Source organism: Emys orbicularis, chromosome 7 (assembly GCF_028017835.1).
Source record: "Emys orbicularis isolate rEmyOrb1 chromosome 7, rEmyOrb1.hap1, whole genome shotgun sequence".
Classification (NCBI taxonomy): domain Eukaryota; kingdom Metazoa; phylum Chordata; order Testudines; family Emydidae; genus Emys; species Emys orbicularis.
The window spans coordinates 79610973-79633572 of NC_088689.1; the positions used below are offsets into that span (position 1 = coordinate 79610973).

At 58.9% G+C, this 22600-nt stretch overlaps 1 protein-coding gene across 5 annotated transcripts; it reads right to left on the minus strand.

The window, feature by feature from the left end:
* Positions 1-241: 241 nt before the first annotated feature.
* APEH (acylaminoacyl-peptide hydrolase) lies at positions 242-19638 on the minus strand. 5 transcript variants are annotated; one of them, XM_065407394.1, is made up of 22 exons: positions 19595-19638; positions 19103-19232; positions 17886-18012; positions 13543-13633; positions 12920-12995; positions 12497-12648; positions 12024-12161; positions 11549-11640; positions 11098-11138; positions 10018-10139; positions 9432-9492; positions 8984-9081; positions 8763-8814; positions 8545-8633; positions 7967-8105; positions 7807-7890; positions 6051-6131; positions 5420-5508; positions 4942-5132; positions 4751-4853; positions 981-1087; positions 242-412 (listed from the first exon to the last, which is right to left on the minus strand). In XM_065407394.1, exons 1-22 carry the CDS (start codon positions 19604-19606, stop codon positions 307-309), a joined length of 2181 nt encoding a protein of 726 aa, XP_065263466.1. In that variant the 5' UTR covers positions 19607-19638; the 3' UTR covers positions 242-306. The 5 variants fall into 5 exon arrangements, with proteins under 5 accessions (XP_065263466.1, XP_065263465.1, XP_065263467.1 ...); XM_065407393.1 differs by having other exon boundaries at positions 5417-5508; XM_065407395.1 differs by having other exon boundaries at positions 981-1130; positions 5417-5508.
* Positions 19639-22600: the final 2962 nt, after the last annotated feature.

Here is a 22600-nt window from a genome sequence, read left to right on the forward strand (position 1 = left end):
GATGGTCTGTTCTCAAGGTGCAGTGTAAAGCCAGCCAGCCCAGGGAGGGGAGAGCTTGCATTGGGACACCTCCTACCTTCCTTCCCCAGGGCCTTTCCCAGTTCTGCAGGAGGGGCCCTGGTGGCTCCTCCCCCAACCCCAGCCCCACAGCCTGCTAGCGAAGGGGGCCCCTGCTGCAATGGAGACCCAGCCCCTCCTCCCAGGGGCAGGCCGCACCCTTGGGGATGAGGTGACTCAGACACAAGATGAGCTGTGGGTTTATTGGAAACAGGTTACAGGGCTCGGGCAGAGGCGGAGCACAGCCCGTCAGCACTGCAGGTGATGGAGCAGCCAGAGCACCATGTTCATAAAGCCGTCGGCCTCAGCCTCAACGCCGGAGAGCGCATGGCTGTTCCTGGGGTACAGCAGCAGCCTGTGGAGAAGGAGAGGGCTTGGCGAGGTACCCCGGAACCAGCTCTCCAGGACCCACCCACACACACCTGGGCACAGACCTGCACCCCCTGCCACCTCCTCATGGACCTCCCCCACCCACCCACATATGCACCAGGACTCCCCTCCCCCCCATCACCTCCCCAGGGACCCCTACCTGTCAGGGCACTCATCAGGACCCCCCATCCACCTGGGCACACACCAGGACCCCCTGCTTGCCGGAGCATGCAACCTGGACCCCCCCCCCCCCCCCCAGCTCCCCCAGGACTCCTGCATCGGGACCCACCCCGCCCATGTGGGATATACCAACTCCCCGCAGCCATCTGAGCCTCCAGCCAGCTTCCCTCATATAACTCCAGCTTCCTCCCGCCGCAGTGATCTGCTTCCTCCCTTGGTGCTCCCTCGCTTGGTGTGCCATTGGTGATACCAGCCCCACTGGCCTCATTGCTCCTGAGCACCCAGCTTGTCTCCCCCCACTCCAGCCATGGCCCCTGCACCAATCAGTTCTCTCCCCCCAGCCAATCCCCATGTCCTGCCCCCCGCGGACTCACCGGGTAGGAACGCCCCTGGCCTTGAGAGCACGGTAGTACTCCAGCCCCTGCTTGGGGGGGACACGCCTGTCCTCTTCTCCCAGCATCAGGAGCACAGGTGCCCGGACCTGTGGGGAGAGCGGTGCAGAGACCTGGGTCCCACAACCAGCACTGGGGGCCCACACCAAGATGAGGAGGGGTGTATGTATCTCTGACCAGGGAGAGAGGGGCAGGGGCAGGGTCTCTGAACAGGGTTTCAGAGCAGGGGGGTGGGACGGGTTCCCCGGGGTGCAACTGGGTCGTGGCTAAGAACAGTCAAAGTTTGTTATTTTCTGTTTGCTTATTTCAGGAAAGGGAAATGGGGACAGAAAAGCAGAAAGATGAGTGAGAGTGAAGCAGTTGCGAAATTGATGCTGTACAAACTGCAAGCAGCAGAAAAAGAACATCAGAGACTTTTGGAACTAAAACAGGGTGCAACTGGGGTACCACTGAGCCCTCTGTCTTACCAACCTGGGCTCCCTCTCACACTGCTGCTGTGACAAACTGCAAACCTCTCCAGGTACTGCACTCACACAGCCATCCACGGGCAGGGACGCACCCAGCTCAGTTACATGAATGCTTTTGCCAGTCACTCATGAACTAACAATAGAGAGACTTCAGCCAATTCCTCCCAGCTCCCCAGCCTAGGACCCCAGGGCTGTATGTCTTGCCCTGGTCAGAAGCCTGGCCAGTGTAAATTCATTGCCCAGTCTGCTACTTCTACAAGTTAAAGTGAATGGGCACCAGCCCTTGCAACCTGAGCAGATTTTCCGAGCACTTCAACCAAAATGCACTGTTTTAGGAAAAAAATTTAAAACGTATTTCTTAGGTAATCAACTTTCATCTGTATGCTTACTGCTTATAATCACTTAAAATCTATCTTTCTGTAGTTAAGTAAATAAAATTGCAATCTGAGTTCTATAAACTAGACAGGATTTGAATCAAGCAGCGTCTCACCTCGACATACAATACAAGCAGGTGACAGATCTTCCATACACAGACTGGAACTTTCCTTCAGCCTGGGACCATCTCCCCAGTTCTGTCTTTTTCCTCCAGATGTACTTCCAGGTGTTGAATTATGGGGGGAGAGAGGCCAGGTTGGTAAGCCAGACTGGGCTCAGCAGTACCCCAGTTCCAGGTTGCACCCTGGGGAACCGGTCACAGTGGCACAGTGAGCAGGGTGAAATGCACAGTTTGTTGTTCTGAGTGAGATTTGCATTTCATACACTGGTGTAGAGATTTTAAGTGTGGTGGCTAAGAACCGTCAAAGGGAAGGTTACCGGTTTGTTATTTTCTGTTTGCTTATTTCAGGAAAGGGAAATGGGGACAGAAAAGCAGAAAGATGGGTGAGAGTGAAGCAGTTGCAAAATTGATGCTGTACAAACTGCAAGCAGCAGAGAAAGAACATCAGAGACTTTTGGAACTAAAACAGCTGGAAGTTGAGGCTCACTTGAGGCCTTTAAAGGATAGATATAAACTGGTCATTAACACGTTTAGGCTTGAAATTACACGAAGGTTTCTAACCATCAGAGGAGTGAAGTTCTGGAGCAGCCTCCCAAGGGGAGCAGTGGGGGCAAAAAACCTAACTGGCTTCAAGACTGAGATTGATAAGTTTATGGAGGGGATGGTATGACAGGACTGCCTACAGTGGTGTGTGGCCCATCAGCGACTGCCTGTAGCAAAAATCCCCAACGGCTAGAGATGGGACACTAGACGGGGAGGGCTCTGAGTTTCTACAGAGAATTATCTCCCAGGTATCTGCCTGGTGGGTGTTGCCCATGTGCTCAGAGTCTAACTGATCATTATATTAATGGTTGGGAAGGAATTTTCCCCCGGGACAGATTGGCAGAGACCTTGGGGGGTTTTCACCTTCCTTTGCAGCATGGGGTATGGATCACTTGCAGGTTTAAACTAGTGTAAATGGTGGATTCTCTGTAACTTGAAGTCCTTAAATCATGATTTGAGGATTTCAGTATCTCAGCCAGCAGTTATGAGTCTATTACAGGAGCGAGTGGGTGAGGTTCTATGGCCTGCAATGTGCAGGAGGTCAGACTAGATGACCACGATGGTCCCTTCTGATGTTAGCAAGAGTATCTGAGTAAGAATATACATTACAATATATATACACAATTATATTACAATATAAACCTAACCAGTGTCCCTTAAGTGACTTGCCACAAGATGTCAGAACATGTTAGTATTAGAGCTGAGTGGGTCTAATATTTATTTAATTTTCTTTCTTGATATAGGAATTAGTTACAGTGCTCCTGTCAGATGATTTCTAAATTATTATCTGCAAAAAACCCCAAACTACTACAGTTTTCAGTTACTTAAGTAGCCCCTGGAATCACAGTTAAAGTTGCTCCCCCCTTCCCCAAAAAATCTGAAATGGCGCCCCTGTGGGCCGGCACAGAATTTGCCCCCCCCCCCATGCGTGGCCCTATTGGCTTGACTGGAGCCACCCCCCCAAATATAGAAGTCAAACTACCCCATGATTGTATGTGGAGTTATGAAGTTTTAAAATGTGTGTGTCACTGAAATATGTTGTGAGCTTGGGAACACTCACAACCAGTCTTTCAGGTGCCACAATGGAACAGCCAGACGCTGCTGATGGCCCATTAAAGGAATCCACACTCCCAAGGACAATTCCAGTATACAATGGATACCTCTCTTAGGCCTTGGCTACACTGGCGCTGTACAGCGCTGCAACTTGCTGCGCTTAGGGGTGTGAAAACGACCCTCCCTGAGTGCAGCGAGTACAGCGCTGTAAAGCGCCAGTGTAATCAGAGCCTGCAGTGCTGCACGCTCGCTCGCAGCGCTGCAAGCTATTCCCCTCGGAAAGGTGGAGTACATACAGCGCTGCGAGAGAGCTCTCGCAGCACTGGCGCTGGGAAGTCCCGAGTGTAGCCAAGGCCAGAGATAGCATGTAGATAATGGAGACTGCTTGACACACATCATAGCAAAGGATCTTTCCAGCAAGCTTGAAGAAGCTATAAAAGGGGGAAGTGACATCATCGCTTGGCCTCTCTCCCCCCACAACTCAACACCTGGAAACACATCTGGAGAACAAAGACTGAACTGGGGAGGTGGTCCCAGGCTGAAGGAGTCCCAGCCTGTGTACAGAAGATCTGTAACCTGCTTGTATTATCTATCTGGGTGAGACACTGCTTGATTCAATTCCTGTCTAGTTTATAGAACTCAGATTGTGATTTTACTTTTATTTCCTAGGTAACCAACTTTGATCTCTATGCCTGCTACTTAAAATCACTTTAAATCTGTCTTTCTGTAGTTAATAAATCTGTTTTATATTTTACCTAAAACAGTGCATTTTGGTTGAAGTGCTTGGGAAATCTGCTCAGGTTGCAAGGGCTGGTGCATGTCCACTTTCCTTTGTAGAAGTGGCAGACTGAGTAATGAATTTACACTGGCCAGGCTTCTGACCAGGGCAAGACAGTACAGCCCTGGGGTCCTAGGCTGGGGTGCTGGGAGGAATTGGTTGGAGACTCTCTGTTGCTGGATCATTAGTGTCTGTCAAAAGCATTCATGTAACTCAGCTGGGTGTGTCCCTGCCTGTGGATGGCTGTGTGCGTGCAGGACCTGGAGAGGTTTGCAGTTTGTCACAGCATCACAGTGTGAGAGAGAACCCAGCTTGGTAAGACAGAGGGGTCAGTAGTACCCCAGTTCTAGATTGCATCCCGGGGAACCCGTCACAGGGGGGTGCAGAGTCTCTGAGCGGTGGTGGGGCTCCATACCTGGGCGACGTACTGCATGGGTGACTTGTGGAGCATCTCTGCCCAGTGGGAGGCATCCGGGAGGGTGTCGGGTGCATAGGGGAAGCCGGCCTCAGTCAGACACCTGCAGAGGCAACAGAGCCTAGCTCAGAGCGGGACCCAGGCTGTGCCTGGTGCAGGGGGTGGGGAGGGTCTGAGCCCCAGGCACTCACCAGTCCGGGATGTCGGTGCCGCTGATCATGGAGGCCATGTTGACGACCGGGTTCCTTGCCACACAGGCCTGGTAGGTGCCTGGGTACTGGCCGATGAGGTGGCAAGCAAGGAAGCCCCCATGTGAGCCACCCACTAGTGCCACCCGCGCTGAGTCTAGGGGCTCCTCCTGCAGCACCTGCTCCACGCAGTACTGCAATGGGATGAGATGGACAGTGCCATGGGGCGGCCAGGGCGGTCTCGGGGAAGGGGGGGCGGCCAGGGCGGTCTCAGGGAAGGGGGCAGCCAGGCTTGGAAGGGGGCGCCCAGGGTGGGCAGGGGGGAAGCGCTGGGATGGGGCCAGGACCTGACAGGCTGGCTGAGCCCATCTCCCCCTACTAAGTTCCTGGGCGGGAGGTGCCCAGAGGGAGCAGCCTGGTCCCCTGGCTGTGGGTCACACTGTCCCAGCCCCTGCGGGGGAGCTTGGGGGGCAACCACTACCTGCACGTCTTTGACATCCTGGCAGCCCACGTGGCCGGGCAGGGAGGCGACGCTGTCCTGGCCAAAGCCCAGCGAACCGCGGTAATTCACTGGGGGAGAGAGTTCAGTGTGACGGGAGAGCCCCTGCCAGCCCCCCTGCAGCAGGGGTTCATGAGGGTACAGAGCTGGCTTGCCACAGCCAGCCCCCAGCCATGCTCAGGGAGCAGGGTGCCCACCAGGAGACCCCACCCCTTGCCAAGGGGCACCTAGCTGCAGGCCTGCAACCCAGGGAGAGGGGGGGAGCAGCCGAGTGCTGTGGGGCTGGGCTGGCCTGGGCACTGCGCCCTCCTGCCGGCTGCCCCAGGGATGCTGACGGTGCCCGGGGTGCTGTCCCGAATGGCCATCCCCATGTTGGTGCTGCATTCTAGGAGCTCAGGCTCCCTGTGCCTCGGCCCAGCTGTGCCCTCAGCCCTCTCCAGGGGGCTCCAGGGCACACTCTGAGTAAGCCCTGGCCCAGCAGTTCCTCCCCAGGGTGCTGTGCCCAGGGAGCTGGCAGGGGCCGAACACGGCCAGGCCTAGAGAGCCCACAGCCACCACTTCACCAGGCCTTGGCTGCATCATGCCTACCCCCTGTGGCTCCGGCAGGACTCACCCAGGAGCACAGCGAAGCCGATCCTGCAGAGCGCCGCGGGGTACAGCATCCAGCTGGCTGTGCAGACAGAGTGTGGGCCTCCTGCAAGGCGAGAGCAGAGGAGTGAGGGGCTGGAGCATGGGGCAGAGCCCAGAGCGAAGGGGCTCGTAGGGAGTGTGTAGTGTAGTTGTTCGGACATGGTGTCTGGCAGGGAGGGGGAAGAGCTGGGTGAGCAAAGCGATTGTGCTGCTAGGCTCCCCCAACACACGACTGCCTTGAACAGGCGGCTTTCAGGGGAGCATGGACCAGGGGGGCATCTGCTGGCCCCGCTTACTCCCTGAATGGCGAATGAACGACACTGTTGGCACGAGGGGCTGTCTGGGAACCGGGGACAAGACACGCTCAACAGGGCGACAGAGCTCTGGGGACCAGGGCAAAACAGGAAACTGAGGCCCCCCAACCCTCCAAAACAATTACTATGGGGACAAAAGAGTAAAAGAAGAGGGAAGGGCCTTTGGAGTTGGGGGGCCCAGGCCTGGGGGTAGCTGCGCTCCCTGTGGGGCTGAGGAGTTTGGGGACCCAGGTCCAGAGGGTGGCTGCATTCCTCGTGGGGCTGGGGGAGGATCAGAGGTCACAGGCCTGTGGGGTGGCTGCGCTCCCCGTGGAGCTGGGGGGTTGGGGAGGGCCCAGGTCTGTGGGGTGGTTGCACTCCCCGTGGGGCTGGAGTGTCAGAGGGCCCAGGCCTATGGAGTGGATGCACTCCCCATTGGGCTGAGGAGTCAGGGGCCCAGGCCTGTGGGGTGGCTGTGCTCCCTGTGGGTCCGTGGGGGTCAGAGAGCCCAAGCCGGTGAGGTCACTGTGCTCCCCATTGGGCTGGGGGGTTGGGAAGGGCCCAGGCCTGTGGGGTGGCTGCGCTCCCCATGGGGCTGAGGGGTTTGGGGGCCTAGGCTCGTGGGGTGGCTGCGCTCCACGTGGGGCTGAAGGTTTGGGGGGGACCAGGACCATTGTGTGGCTGCGCTCCCTATGGGGCTGGGTGGGCTCTTGCATCCAGCCTGGGGACAGTTCTCGGTCCCACCTCTCCCTGAGCTCTGTCCCTGCCACGAAGGGTGTGGTATCCCCACCCTGACCCTGCTCCAGGCTCAGCCCAGCGGGTGCCGGCAGCCCGCTGTGATGACGCCAGCAGTGCCGAGGGTGGGATCTGGGCCTCGGCCGGCAAGCACATGCCTCCCTGCACTATTGATGGCAGGTGCCAAAGCCGAGCAGGGCTGCCACCCCATACGCCAGGCTGCAGCGCCTCACTCAGATCTGACCCAACCGCCTGCCATCCTCCTAGGAACCGGTGCAAGCTGCCTAGGGAGGGACTCTCCATGGACACGACCACCAGGGCAGAACCTTGCCCCCTGACCCGAACCCAGAGGGACCTGCCTGTCATCGTTGGGCGCTGGTTGGGTTGGGGCCAATCCCCTCCCTCTGCAGTGGGGGGGGGGGGGAGGGGGAAATGTGCTTGCAAATCAGCGCCCAGTGAAGGAGCAGTGGCCTGCAGCCGCCGTGACAACCCATGGCACAGAAGGACAGCCGGCCCCACAGCAGGAGGGGAACAGCTGCAGACGGGTGGGCATGGGGACCCCCCCAGAGCAAGGTGGCAGCACTGATGCGGGGGTCGAGGAGAGCACAACACCTGGCTCTAGCTTCAAAATTAGGCCTAATCAGACCTACACAGCCTGGGAGGGCAGGGGTCTTTGACGGGGGGGAGGGGCACGCCGGGCGGGGGTCTCACCATGGGGCATGACCACCAGGGGCAGCTTCCTCGGCCCTAGCCCCTTGCTGGGCTGTAGCAGGATGGCTTCGAAATCAATACCCTCTGCAAAGGAAGAGTGTGATGTCAGCGCTGGAGCCAGCCCTCCAGGGCCCAGTCCCCGACCCCCGACGGCACTCACCGTACTTTGGGTTCTCTTGGTCTGGGGGGGGCTGCAGGGGCCGGATCGCCCAGCTGATCTCCGGGATGGGGGTCATGTCCTCCAGACACACCCAGTGCACCTGGGCCTCCCGCCCGGCCCTGGGGAGGAAGGCCACCTTCTGCCAGGGGAAAGAGCCCATCAGTGGTAGGCGCAGCATGCTCGGGGAGTGGGGACATGACCCGCCAGGGGAGGGGCGGCAGGATGCTCGGGGGGCTTTTGCAGACATCTTCTGGCAGCATTTGGGGAGGAAATGGCTGCAGCTGGCAAGGGGGGTTGACAAGGAAAGACTGATAGCATTGAACGAGTAAGCAGCCTGCATGCAGCGCCAATGCCTGCATCCCCCTGCTAGCCCAGCCTTGGGCTCCACCCCCTAGCTCTGCTGGTGCCCCTCACTCCTGCCCCACTGCTCCCTGCTAGCCCAGCGCCTGAGCAGGGAAACGCTTTGGGATGCTGGCTGGCGTGTGGTGTGGATGCAGCCAGTAAATTTTTATTCCTGAGTCTGCATGTGGGGTGAAAGATCATAGCACAGCCTCCCACCCTGGCCCATTCCCCCTTACCAATGTAGGGGGGCAGCTGGGGGTCGAGAACCTGGCCACCAGGAGATCCCGGTCAATGGTGAGGAGAGACCAGCTGCCCAGGGGGGCGCCTGCAGAGGGACAGATGCCTAGGTCATGCTCTGGAGCTCACAGGAAGAGTCTGGGGGCAGCAGGGCTCCCAGCCCCTCCCACTGGGCATCCAGGGACAGCGCGAGCAGAGCAGGCTGCCGGGTACTTACCCGTCGTCAGGGAGGTCACGCTGCCAGTCAGCGTCTCCACCACAAGCAGCTCCTAGTGCGACACCAAGAGCTTTGTCAGAGCTGGGGTCGAGCCAGAGGCAGGGAGGGCCCAGCGCACCCCCAGCCTCTCTGCTCAGGGCTGGCCTGGGCCCCAGGCTCTGCGTATGCCTGCAGGCAGCATAGCTGTGGGGCTGCCCTGCCCCAGTCCCCCACCCCAGTACCTGCCGGCTGCGCTGAGCGGTGTCCAGCACGACCCTCTGGCTATCGGCTGCCCAGCACAGGCCCGGCAGCGCCGGGCAATAGATCCCTGTGAACGTTCCTGCAAGGAGAGGGCCCCAGGCTCAGCGCGCTGTCCCCTGCACACCAGCCAGGCTGGCACAGGGCACACGCACCAATGGCCAGCAACATGGAACCAAGCTTCCCACGCAGCTCCTGTTCAGTTCCCTGCCCCCACAGCTCTGCCAGTGCCCCTCACTCCCGACCCGCAGCCCCCTGCCCCGCCAACCTTGCCGATTCCCCTCACTCCCACCCCACTGCCCCTCCTGAGCAGACAGCGCCGTATGCTAACTTTCACACGGGGAGAGCGCCAGTCCCTGGGTGCCCAGCCTGCCTCATCGTCCCGTTGCACAGCTCCTCCCTCGGTCCCAGTGAACCTGGCTGGCTACTCACCCTGGCTGTGCCGGGGCACGACATCCAGCACGGTGGAGGTGACCTTCGTGTACCAGTCATACTGTAAGAGATGGCCGGGGGCACTCAGCATGGGGCTGTTCTGCAATGCTGCCCCCTCCCTTCTGGGGGATCCAGGACAGGGCTGGCGGCTGCTCATGGGGAGGCCCAGTGTGCTGGGGAGCCTGCCCTGGGTTAGCTAGACTCTAGCAGGCCTCTCCCAGCTCCCCCCGGGCACCTGAGGGAGCAGCAGCACTGTGCCACGGGCACCATCCGGTGCCTTACTGGGGGGCAATAGGTGTGACCCTGTGGGGAGCAGTGGGCACCAGCAGAGCGAGCAGGGCCAGGCCCATGTATCAGGGTGACATGCCCAGGGAAGATGGTTCTCGTTATGCCGCCACGGGCACAGACACTCGGCTATGGCAGTGCTGGAGAAGCCCAAGCACCCAGCCTATGCAATGCGACCGATGACCGGATCCCAGCAGGAAGTGCCACTGGCGGATATGGCCCACACGGCCTTGGCTGGGCGGCAAAGAGCCTGACGCCCAACCCCTGGTACTGGCTCCCCAGCCTGGCGGGACCCACTCACCATGCGGAGGCAGCTGCACTGCTGGTGGGGCCCGAGTACACCGTTCTCCAGGTACACAATGCGGCACTGGTCAGGGCTCAGGCGTGGGGACCACACGGCCTTGGTGTCATCTGACAGCAGCTCTGCAGCGGGATGGAAGGCCGGGAGAGGAGTGTGGGCACAGGCAGGATGGGGGCAGGTAGGGCGGAGGACAGGCAGGTGGGCAGGGCGGGGGTCGGGCAGGGCAGGCCTCAGGCTGGATGGCGGCACACGGGCAGGCCGCAGGCTGGACAGGGGCATTGGAGCATGCAGAGTGGGGAGCACACAGGCAGGGTAGGGGCACCGGGCAGGATGGGGCACGTGGGCAGAGCGGGTACCACAGGCAGGGGGCATGCGGGCAGGGTGCAGGCAGAATGGGGGCACATGGGCAGAGCGGGGACCACAGGCGCAGGGGGAGAACACAGGCAGGGCGGGGCATGGACAGACCTGGGGCACACGGGCAGGGTACAGGTAGGAAGGGGACACGTGGGCAGAGAGAGGACCACGGGCAGGGCACGCAGGCAGAATAGGGTATGTGGGCAGAGCAGGGACTGTGGGCAGGGCAGAGGGCACACGGGCATCGTGAGGAATGGGGAGAGCGGGGAGCACACGAGCAGGGCGTAGGCAGGACGGGGACATGAGGGCAGGGCACGGGCAGGGTGCAGGCAGGATGAGGGGACGAGGGCAGAGCAGGGGGCACAAGGGCAGAGCGGGGATCATGGGCAGGGGGTGCATGGGCAGGCGGGCAGGGCACAGGGGGCACACAGGAAGGGCACAGGCAGGGTGGGGGCACGTGGGCAGAGCGGGGACCGCGGGCAGGGCAGGGGACACACTGGCAGGGCGGGGACCGCAGGCCGGGCAGGGGGCATGCCGGCAGGGCAGGGGGAGGACGGGGGCACGTGGGCAGAGTGGGGACTGCGGGCAGGGCAGGGGGCACACAGGTAGGGCGTGGTCAGGATGGGGGCATGTGGGCAGGGGGCACATGGGCACAGTGGAGACCATGGGCAGAGTGGGGGGCACACGGGCAGGGCACTGGCTCAGAAAGCAGCAGCAGTGACTCACCACACCTCGCTCCCGTCAGGTCCACATAGAACAGCGCTGACCTGGGAACCAGAGCAGCGCGGTCATCACTGCACGGGCCCCACAGCTGCCCAACCCTCCTGCCCTACACCCGATGGGAGCAGCCAACCCAGCCCCCACTCCTGCCCCTGCCCCAGCTGGCAGATCGGAGCTGCAGCTCCCCAGGCTGAGTCTGGCAGCCCCAGCCCCCCGGCAGCCCCTCCCTTCTCAGAGGCCACTGCAGCAGATGCCCGCAAGCTGGGGCCAGCTCTCGGAGCAGGGCCGGGTCAATCCCCAGTCTGGCCCTCTGTCCTGGCAGAGCAGCCCCAGCCTGCAGGCGCCTCAAAGGGCATTTCTCTGAGGGGTCCCACTGGCCTAGGCACACCCAGACATGGGGAGGCTCCTCTCCCCTGCGCCGGTCGCTCAGGCAGGGGCAGCAGCACAGGGCACTCACCTGCGGTTAGTGCAGTGCCGCAGGCCCAGGCGGAAGGGCTCATGCCACCAGCCTATGAACACCACACCCATGTCACCAGGGGACCAGAAGGCCTGCAGGCAAAGTGGGAGAGCGCCAATGATCAAGAGGGGTGGGGAAAGAGAAGGTGGGGGAAGAACCTGGTTGGGGGGAAGGAGTGTCAGAGGGGGCCCAAGAGCAGCTAGAAACTCTCCCACTCTGTTTAAGGGAATGAAGCCATGAGTGGTGTCCTCCAGAGAACCAAAGCATGGCCCCACCCTGCTGGTTGACATCCTGGGGCACAGATTCCCCTGCTGAGGCACATCAGTCCCTCATGGAAACTGAGTGACCTGTGGATGCTGGCAGGGGCAGCTGGCATCAGAGGGAACAGACAGAGAGGTGTTTGGGGGCTGCTTTGGGCAGCCAGCAGGTGCCAGTCGGGCACTGCCAGCGCCTGGCTCCCCACGCCCATGCTGACCTGCCCAGGGGAGATATGCTCCGGGACGCCCTCCAGCACCGAGACATTGCCACTCTCCACATCCAGCACGCACAGGGCCGGGATGCTCTTGCCCACCAGCGCCTCGCCCCAGTCGTCGTGGTACACGAACTGCTCCCCCTGGAACACAGAGCCATGAGTGCCCCCTCCCCTGGGGAACCGCCCGACCCCCAGTCCTCCTGCTTTCTGGAGCAGGACAGCCCTGTGCCTCGGACTCAGGGCCGATCTGGCTCTAATAGCATTGCCAGAGCCCACAGGACAGCCATCCCCTGCCCCACAGGCCCAGCATCCCCGAGGGAAGTAGAGCATAGCACTCAGCGGCAGAGCCAGGAATTGCTCTTTGAGTCCCTGCTCAGGGCTCTAGCACCATGCCTGGATTTCCGGCCATTTGTGGGGGTGGGGCGAGTGGCCCACCCACAGCTCCAACTCAGGACCTCCAGCTGCACCCCACACACCTTGACAGCCTTGTCGCGTCTCTCATCAGCACAGCCGCTGCTCAGCTCCGGGGCTCTGCTCTGGAAGAAGGACTCGGCCTTGGGCCGTTTCCTCTCGGCCACGTAAAGCAGGTGAGTCTCCGAGTGCGACCAGGACAAGCAGCCAAACTGATCTGGGGAAGTGCTAGTCAGACCCTGTGGGGCAGCACAGCCCAATGTCCCCACCATGGGGCCTGGGGACTCCCTTCGCCGCCCTCCCCAGGCCCGGCCAGACGGCTGCGGGGCCCCCTTCGCCGCCCTCCCCAGGCCCGGCCAGATGGCTGCGGGGCCCCCTTCGCCGCCCTCCCCACGCCTGGCCAGCCATCCCCCATCCTGCCCCACCCCATAGACCCAACCCCTCCCCCAATTCAGGGAGAAGGCGGATCCGTGGGGACCCAGCCTCACCATCCTCATAGACATTGCCATGCTTCTCCAGCACCATCAGGTTGATGCTCTTCACCTTGCGATTCTGATCCCATATCTGGGGGAACAAAGACATCAGGGGCCAGGCCCCAGGACTGTGGGGTCACAGGGCAGATGGCAGGGGAATGGCAGCACAGGACGGGGGAACAGGCAGCTGTGCTAGATATTGCTGGCAACAGCTGCCAGCTGGGGTGGCAGTTTGCCTGGCTGTAGAGTGGGGAGCAGGGCCCCACCTTGCACTGGCTTACTCCATCCACGAAGAGAAGGAGTGGGCTGGCCATCCTGCCCCACACCAGCCCGGGATCCCACGAGGGTCAGGTCCGCTGGCCGGGCCCCAGTGTGCCATGAGCAGTGCCTGGTAAATGCTGAGGGGAGAGCCACAGGGATTCCCACCCCAGCGGCCTGCTGGAACTACAGAGAAGGGATCCCTCCACCCCAAAGCCAGGCCTGAGGAGGGGCCGTCAGCAGCAGGGGCTGACCTCTTCCTTGAGTCCCGAGCATGGTCAGGCCAGGAAGGCACCTCAGCCCCAGACAGCAAGGATGCCGAGGGCTGCCCTCACTCTGCCCAGGGCTTTTCCCACAGCCCCAGCCTCCTATCGACTCACCTCAAGGAATTGCTTCTCCTCGCCTTTGCCAGGACTGGCTTTCCGCAAAACTGCCTTAAGTGCCCCACTGGGAGACTCCCTGCTCAGCAGCCTGCAGGGGGAGACAGGCTGGAGTGGGCCTGGGGGCATGGCATGGCTTGGGGACAGGAGACACACGGCCAGGGCTCAGGGAGTCCATAGGATCCTGGACCCACATGCGCTAACCTACCCCACAGGGGTGCTGGGAGGGGTGGAGCTGGGGCTTGTTGTGATAATTTGGCCTGCAATTGACCCTGATGTGAGCTCAGTCGTGCAGGAGAGTGAACGTTCAAGCTGTCACAGTGACCTGTCATCCAAAATGGTGCAAGAAAATATGTACGAAGGTCCCCAAAGGACTGGGTGTTCTGGTCACGCCTGGTAACTACGAGGAGGAGGGGACCAGAAATCAGTGGACCAAACCTGGTGTCGGAAATTTGGCCTAATTGGTGGTCAATGGGCTATTCCACCCCTCTGCCTGTGGAGGCTGGAAAACAAATAGACTTGGGGGAAAATGAGGTGTCAGAGTTCTGGAACAAATTGATAAACTAAACACCAGGAGCAGATGGTATTCACCCAAGAGTTCTGAAGGAACCCAAATGTGAAATTGCAGGACTACTAACTGTAGTCTGTAACCTATCATTTAAATCAGCTTCTGTACCAAATGACTGGAGGATAGCTAATGTGATGCCAATTTTTAAAAAGGGCTCCAGAGGTGACCCTGGCAATTACAGGCCAGTAAGCCTGACCTCAGTACCGGGCAAACTGGTTGAAACTATAGTAAAGAACAAAATTATCAGACACATAGATGAACATAATTTGTTGGGGAATAGTCAACATGGTTTTTGTAAAGGGAAATCATGCCCCACCAATCTACTAGAATTCTCTGAGGGGGTCAACAAGCACATGGACAAGGGGGAATCCAGTGGATATAGTGTATTTCGATTTTCAGAAAGCCTTTGACAAGGTCCCTCACCAAAGGCTATTAAGCAAAGTAAGAAGTCATGGGATAAGAGGGAAAGTCCTCTCATGGATTGGTAACTGGTTAAAAGATAGGAAAACAAAGGGTAGGAATAAATGGTCAGTTTTCAGAATGGAGAGAGGTAAACAGTGATATCCCCCAGGAGTCTGTACTGGCTCCAGTGCTATTCAACATATTCATAAATGATCTGGGGAAAGGGGCAAAGAGTGAGGTGGCAAAATTTGCAGATGATACAAAACTACTCAAGATAGTTAAGTCCCAGGCAGACTGTGAAGAGCTACTAAAGGATCTCGCTGAACTGGGTGACTGGGCAACAAAATGGCAGATAGTATCAGAGTGGTACCATGTTAGTCTGTATCTAGAAAAACAATGAGGAGTCCGGTGGCACCTTAAAGACTAACAGATTTATTTGGGCATAAGCTTTCGTGGGTAAAAAACCCACTTCTTCAGATGCATGGAGTGAAAATTGCAGATACAGGCATAAATATATATTGGCACATGAAAAGAAGGGAGTTACCTTACAAGTGGAGAACAAATGTTGAAGACCAATTCAGTCAGGGTGCATGTGGTCCACTCCCAATAACTGATGAGGAGGTGTCAATACCAAGAGAGGGAATACTGCTTTTGTAATGAGCCAGCCACTCCCAGTCCCCATTCAAGCCCAAATTAATGGCGTTAAGTTTGCAAATGAATTGTAGCTCTGCAGTTTCTCTTTGAAGTCTGTTTTTGAAGAATGGCTACTTTTAAATCTGTTATTGAATGTTGAGGGAGATTGAAGTGTTCTCCTACTGGCTTTTGTATGTTATCATTCCTGATGTCTGATTTGTGTCCATTTATATTTTTACATAGAAGACTGTCTGGTTTGGCCAATGTACATGGCAGAGGGGCATTGCTGGCACACAACACATTAGCAGATGTGCAGGTGAATGAGCCCCTGATGGTGTGGCTGGTATGGTTGGGTCCTATGATGGTGTCGCTAGAGTAGATATGGGGACAGAGAAGGCAACGGGGTTTCTTACAGGGATTGGTTCCTGGGTTAGTGTTTCTGTGGTGTGGTGTGTAGTTGCTAGTTAGTATTTGCTTCAGGTTGGGGGGGCTGTCTGCAAGTATGGATTGGCCTGCCTCCCAAGGCCTGTGAGATTGGGGGATCATTTTCCAGGATATGTTGTAGATCATTGATGATGCGCTGGAGAGGTTTTAGCCAGGGGCTGTACATGATGGCCAGTGGTGTTCTGTTATTTTCCTTGTTGGGCCTGTCCTGTAGTAGGTGACTTCTGGGTATCTGTCTTGCTCTGTCAATCTGTTTCCTCACTTCCCCAGGTGGGTATTGTAGTTTTAAGAATGCTTGAGAGATCTTGTAGGTGTTTGTCTCGGTCTGAGGGATTGGAGCAAATGCGGTTGTATTTTAGGGCTTTGTTGTAGACAATGGATCGTGTGATGTGTCTTGGATGGAAGCTGGAGGCATGTAAGTAAGTATAGTATAGGTTTCCGGTATAGGGTGGTGTTTATGTGACTATCACTTATTTTCACTTTAGTGTCCAGGAAGCGGATCTCTTGTGTGGACTAGTCCAGGCTGAGGTTGATGGTGGGGTGGAAATTGTTGAAATCCAGGTGGAATTCTTCAAGGGACTCCTTCCTGTGGGTCCATATGATGAAGCGTAAGTAGAAGAGGGGCACTAGGGGACGAGGGCTGAGTAACTCCCTTCTCTTCATGTGCCAATATATATTTATGCTTGTATCTGCAATTTTCATTCCATGCATCTGGAGAAGTGGGTTTTTTTACCCACAAAAGCTTATGCCCAAATAAATCTGTTAGTCTTTAAGGTGCCGCCGGACTCCTTATTGTTAAAATGACAGATGAAATTCAATGTTGATAAATGCAAAGTAATGCACATTGGAAAACATAATCCCAACTATACATATAAAATGATGGATCTAAATTAGCTGTTATCACTCAAGAAAGATCTTGGAGTCATTGTGGATAGTTCTCTGAAAACATCCACTCAATGTGCAGCGGCAGTCAAAAAAGTGAACAGAATCTTGGGAATCGTTAAGAAGACAGAAAATATCATATTGCCTCTATATAAATCAATGGTATGCCCACATCTTGAATACTGCGTGCAGATGTGGTCGCTCGTTCTCAAAAAGGATATATTGGAATTGGAAAAGGTTCAGAAAAGAGCAACAAAAATGATTAGGGAATGGAACGGCTGCCATATGAGGAGATTAATAAGATTGGGACTTTCCAGCTTGGAAAAAAGAGGACTAAGGGGGGATATGATAGTGGTCTATAAAATCATGACCGGTGTGGAGAAAGTAAATAAGGAAGTGTTATTTTCTCCTTCTCATAACACAAGAACTCGGGGTTACCAAATGAAATTAATAGGCAGCAGGTTGAAAACAAACAAAAGGAAGTTATTTGCCAGCTATAACCCTGTCTACAAGACTGTCTGGCACGGGGAGCCCCCTCCTGCCAAAGGGAAAGGGAACATGGGGTGTTGTTACAATGAAAGCCTGACTCAATGTTTTCCATTTCAAAAGCTTCAGCTGGTTTCCCTTCCTTTCTGGATGTTCAGTACAAGTTAAAGGGTGTTTGCTGGGCTGTTTGCCCTGAGACTATGCAAGCTGAGGTCTCCAGATCCTAAAGCCCAGGCCATGGTTAACACAGTTTACTGTTGGCCAGGGACTGGGTCATATGAACGCTTTGGCTCCCATATCCCATCTAAACACACACCAGGACACAGCACAATGGAGAGGTGCTCCCAGCAGGCGCAGCAAAAGGCAGGGACAGCAGGCCTGGCACCTGGGGCTACCCGTTGCAAAGCTGGAGAAGCAGTGGGCACAGGGGGCCCGAGGTGGCCCAGATGCCTCCTCCAGGGGGCGGGAGCAGGCGCAGCCAAGAGCCCCGAACTCTGCTAGTGGCCTTTCGCAAGCAACCCAGCCTGGAGCACCCCCAAGGACACAGGGGAGGGGCAGCTGCAGGGGAGGGAGCAGGGCAGTGTAGTGGAAGACTCTGCCTCCCCAGCCAGCAGCCTGGGAGCTAGGGGCGATTCAGGGCTAGACATAAGGCCCCCAGGACATCCCACCTTCCGCACTCTGAGCAGGGGGCCTCTGCCAGGTGCAGAGCCACACTCTGGTTCTGTCCCTCCTGCTGGAGCCCCCTGGCAGGAGGCAACGCAGCCCAAGCTCTTCCCCAGCTGCCCACATCCCATGGCAGGGCAGCCCCCACCTCCCGCCCAGCCATGCCCACACTGGGCAGCAAGCCAGGCCAGGCTCTAGCAGAGCTGTGGGGATGGCGATGGGCACACGGTGGGCACTGGCAAAGGGACAGGGCGGAGACACTCACTCTCCCTTGATCTCACTGCAGGTGCCCGAGGGGCCAGAGTACACGATGGCCTGGCTGTCATGGAAGATGAGGTATTGGCGGCAGAACTTCACACTCTCGGCTCTCTCCAGGTCCTGCTGAGACCACTCTGGAAGGAGAGGGCAGTCAGCTGCCGCCTGCACTGGGTTGGCACCGCTCCCCTCTCCTTTGGCCTTACAGCAAAGATACCAGATGGGATGGCCCGTGTGCAGAGCAGGGCACCTTGCCTGCCTGCACTCCTGGCACTCTCTGTGCTACCTGGAAGCAAGCTGGGCTTGAGGCTAAGGCAGCAGCTTAGGGATCAGGAGATCTGGGTTCAACCCTAGCTCTGTGTGATCCTGGCCCAGTCTCTTATGGCTTGATGGTCAAGCGTGCTTAGCGCTTTGCAGCTGGGACGGGGGACACCTCTGAAAATCAGCTGTCACTGTCTGTGCCTCAACTCCACAGCTGGCACGTGGGGACCGCAGTCTAGCTTCTGTTGCAGGGCACACCTCTCTAGCTGGAGAAAGGGATCAATGTCATATGGCAATGGGCAGGTCCCATGGCTCAGACAGGCCTCTGAGTGGAGAGAAGACAGAAGTCTGGAGAGCCAGGAGCCGTGACTCAGGAAGCAGGGCTGGCCAGGCCAGGGAAGCCACACGGAAGGCCATGGAACCCTTAACTGGGGAAGGCCAGGGCCGGATGCTGCTGTGACAAGTGGAGGGGGAGTTGTAGTGTCTCTACCGAGTCTCTGCTGACTGTAAGAGAGGGGGCTGCAGGCAACAGACAGGCAGCACGGCGCTCTCTGCTACAACTGAGCATCCCATCATGCACTGCTTCTTCTGTTGGCGCCAGCTGCAGGGATGGGAGGGCTGAGCCCAAGCCCAGGGAACCTGCCCAGGGGGCGGTGTGCTGATCTGAAGGACCCAACTGCCACAAATCCCTTCACACACGTGAAGAGCCCCAAGCAGGGTCTTGGGGTGGTTTCCTCTGAGACTGACACTTGGCAAGCGGACAGCCTGGAGTCTGGGCCCATCACCGCCTTGGTGCCTGACCTCAGAGATGAGGGACCTGGGGGGCCTCCCATGGCGAAGCTGAACCAGAGCTAGGAACAATGCAGCTGCCCTCTGCTCCTGGGGACCCTCTGCTTCCAGCCCTCCGTTCTCCCCACACTGGGACAGAGGAGCCCTGGAACGCGCAGGGCGCAGCGGAGTCGGTACCTGTATAGACATTGCAATATTTGCCCCCATACTGAGTGGTGACCTCGGGCCCAATGCAGGCACTGCAGAGCGAGGGGCACTGGCTGAGCTCGCGGTACAGCGCTGCTACCTCTTCCGGGCTCCTCAGCACCTGCGCAGGAAAAGCCCGTCAGCATAGGGAGGTTGGCAGGGAGCGCCGAGCCAGGCACCGCGCAGGGAAAGACCAGGGCAGCGGGACGCACGCGGAGTTCGCTGGCAGGGAGCACTGGGCGCAAGGGTCAGAGCTCAGCATGCCGGAAGTGCAGGGACTGGGAACGCAGCCCAGAGGGGGCTGTGTGCGCAGGAAGAGGTCATGGCCCTGGGGGTCACACGGAGGTCACGGCGGGGGGTGGTGGAGCTTTCGCCCCCAGTCCCTGCGTCCCTCTCCCCTCGCCTGGCCTGGCCTGGCCTGGCCTGCCAACCAAGGCCCCTCCCGCGGGGCACTGTGGGAAGGCGGCGGACCCAGCCCCTCACCGGTGACTCCATGTCGCTGACGCTAGTCCGGACGCTGGGGGTCCTGACGCGGCACTTCCGGACCGGGGGGCGGGGCCTCCACTGGCCAGGGTCCGGCCCCGCCCCAAGAGCGCTGCGCGGGCAGGGACAGGTGTGTCCCCCTGCAGCTGCCGTCCAGCCGCGCCCCCATTACCCGGCAACAACGAGATCGTGCGCTGTCCCCATTCGGGGGCATCGTGCTGGACCTGGCTCCGCAGCGAGCCGATGAACGGAACGCGGTCGCCCTGCGGAGCCCAGAGACCAGCCGGGGGGGCGGGGCTAGGCGCTGGAGGCGGGGCGCTGGCTGGGAGCAGAGCTGGAGACGGGGCTGGGGGTTAAGGGGGCGGAGCGCTGGTCGGGAGGGGGGCGCTGGTCGGTGGCGGAGCTGGAGGCGGGGCCGTGCGCTGGCCGCGGGCGGGGTCTGGCGTTGGGGCGCCCCCGAGGTGGGAGCTACTCGCGCACGCATCTTCTCCGCCCGACGGAGCGCTCTTCCGTGCCCTCAGGGTTTCGGGCTGCGACTCCGGGCCTTCCCCCCCCCACAGTGTCAGCCGGTCTCTGCCCTCCTGGCCCAGCCTACGGGCCCGGCTGCCCTCTGGCAGCAGGACGGGCAATGCCCAGCAAGGCCTGGGCTGGCTGGGAGGGTCTCCAAAGTCCGCTGGTTCTTGGCACCAGAGCACCGCTAACCATGCTCATGCAGGGCCGGTGCAAGGATATTTTGTGCCCTAGGCAAAACTTCCACCTTGTGCCCACCCCACCCCTCCCCCCGGAGCATCGCTTATTATAAACTTTTAGAAATGAATACTGCATAATATGGCATTGTTCATTAGAATTAATACATATTCAGCTTGAAAATTTATTAATTTCATTATTTAGATTACATATTTAATGAAAATAAATGAATAACCTGACATGGTGTGGGGCTGGCTGGCTTGCGGCGGGGTGTGTGGGGCTGGCTGGCTTTGGGCAGGGCAGGTGAGATGCGGAGCTGGGGTGCAGGGTTGGCTGGAGATGGGGGTGTGGGGTTGGCTGGCTTTGGGTCCGGGGGTGCGGCAGGGGCTGGCTGGAGAAAGGGGGGTGCGGGGCTGGCTGGCTTTGGGCAGGGCAGGGGGGATGCAGAGCTGGTTGGAGATGGGGTGCGGGGTTGACTGGAGACGGGGGTGTGGGGCTGGCTGGCTTGGGGCACGGGGGTGCTGCAGGAGTTGGATGGAGGCGGGGGTGCGGGGCTGGCTGCAGGCAGGGCAGGGGCTGTGGGGCTGGCTGAGGGCAGGGTGGCAGGTACCAGGGCCGTCCCTAGATATTCTTGGGCCCTACGCAGCCCCCCTGTGTGTGGGGGTGCCCCAGGTCTGCAGGGGGGAGGTCTGGCTTCCAGGGGGTGCAGGCCTCCGGGGGGTTGGGGCTGGCTTGGGGGCAGGGGGGAACCACCCCCCAGCACTCACCAGCAGCATGGCTGGGGCCGGGTCTCTACTTCCTGCAGCCCCGGCCCTGCTGCAGAGCTCAGGGGAGGGGTTGGGCCCTGGGGAAGAGCCAGAGCAGCAGGGAGCAGCGCAGCGCCCCTGGCGGCCGGAGGAGGAATGACATCACTTCCTGGCCGGCCGGAGCTGATCAAAGAGGGTTATACATTTAGCCGGCGCCGGGTGAGTATCCCAGACATTTTGGGCACCGCTTTTTGGTGCCCTCAAATCTTGGCGCCCTAGGCGGCTGCCTAGTTTGCCTAGTGGATGCACCGGCCCTGGGCTCAGGCACGGCTGCTGCACGCTGTCCCCAGCAGCCAGGAGCGGGTCGGGATCCAGTATGCACAGCTTGCTGCTTGAGTCCTTTTTTGTGGACTGTGCCGGCCTGTGTCTGCCCTGCCTGAACCAGTCACTGAGGTGCAGGGCCGAGCACACAGTTTGCCATGTCAGAGGGAAGGCTTGCTTAGAGTGGACATCTCCTGGGCTGTCTTTCAATATAGGCAACAGCCCTACTGGGAGGCCTGTGTACCAGTTCTGGGTTTGTGCAGTGGCCGCTTCTACACTAGAGATCATGTCCTGTCAGCTCTCCCCAGGCTGTGCTGCAGCGTGGGCAGCCCTCCTCTGAGCAGATCTTTGTGACGTGCTGGCCAGACCCCGAGTCTTTGCACTGGTGCCACCCGGAGAGCATGTAGAGCTGGCCAGGGTGGGGCTGTCCAGCCATTCTAGTGGGAGTGAGGTTGAGTGGTGCATTGTGGGAGTGGGCCATGGCGTGCTTGTTGGAGTGGGTCCAGCCCCTTTTTCTGTTAGCTGTGGAGATCTAGTTTCTTGGGGGGCTCAGGCAGGTTGGCTGGGAGAATGCAGCAGCATGCTTGCCCTGCACTGTGGGCGTCTCACATGGTGTTGAGTGCTGTGTGTGGGTCTGGCTGTCTGCGTGCCAGTCCTAAGCTGGGAATAACACAAGCGGCACCACGCCCACAGGAAAGCTGTGCAGCCTCTCGGGCTTGCTGTGAATTCTAATGAATTGGCCTGTAGCAGGGAATGACTTCAGTCAATCTCTTTGTCCCCAGCCTGCTGATGACAGAGGTCTCCAGGGCCCCTGAGTGCTGAGTTGGAGTTTCCACCACTGCTCCAGCCAGCAGCATTGCAAGGTTAGGCCTGGAACTGGGAAGCCAAGTGGGAAGCTGCCATGGGCACGTGGCAATCCGTGTGGATTGCAGAGTGACACACTAATTTGGCATTTCCTCACCAGCCTGCATGTCTCTAACCAGAGCTGAGCAGCTGATGAGCAAGAGCTGCATCCGCGTGGGGTGGGCAGAAGGAGCGCAGGCCAGGGATGGTGATAAACAGCAAGTGCCAGGGCTGGGGGGGGGGGGGGGAAAGAAGCAGGAGTGGAGCCTCTCCCAAGAAGCAGGAAGCTGTGGGCTGAACAACAGGAGCGCAATAGCTGAGGGGGGCAGGGTTGGACTTCTGGCCCGGAGAACTAGCGCCTGTCCCCCCAAGCAAAGTGTCCCCATTCTCCCCCCGCCCTCCCCTGCCA

Bases quoted from the DNA above. Each gene is read 5' to 3' on its own strand.
- APEH (XM_065407393.1), bottom strand. The intron at 10,140-11,097 runs GTGAGTCACTGC...ATCCCGCTGCAG, and splicing joins CCTGACGGGAGCGAGGTGTG to AGCTGCTGTCAGATGACACC. The intron at 5,133-5,416 runs GTGGTTGCCCCC...ATCCCATTGCAG, and splicing joins ATGTCAAAGACGTGCAGGTA to TACTGCGTGGAGCAGGTGCT.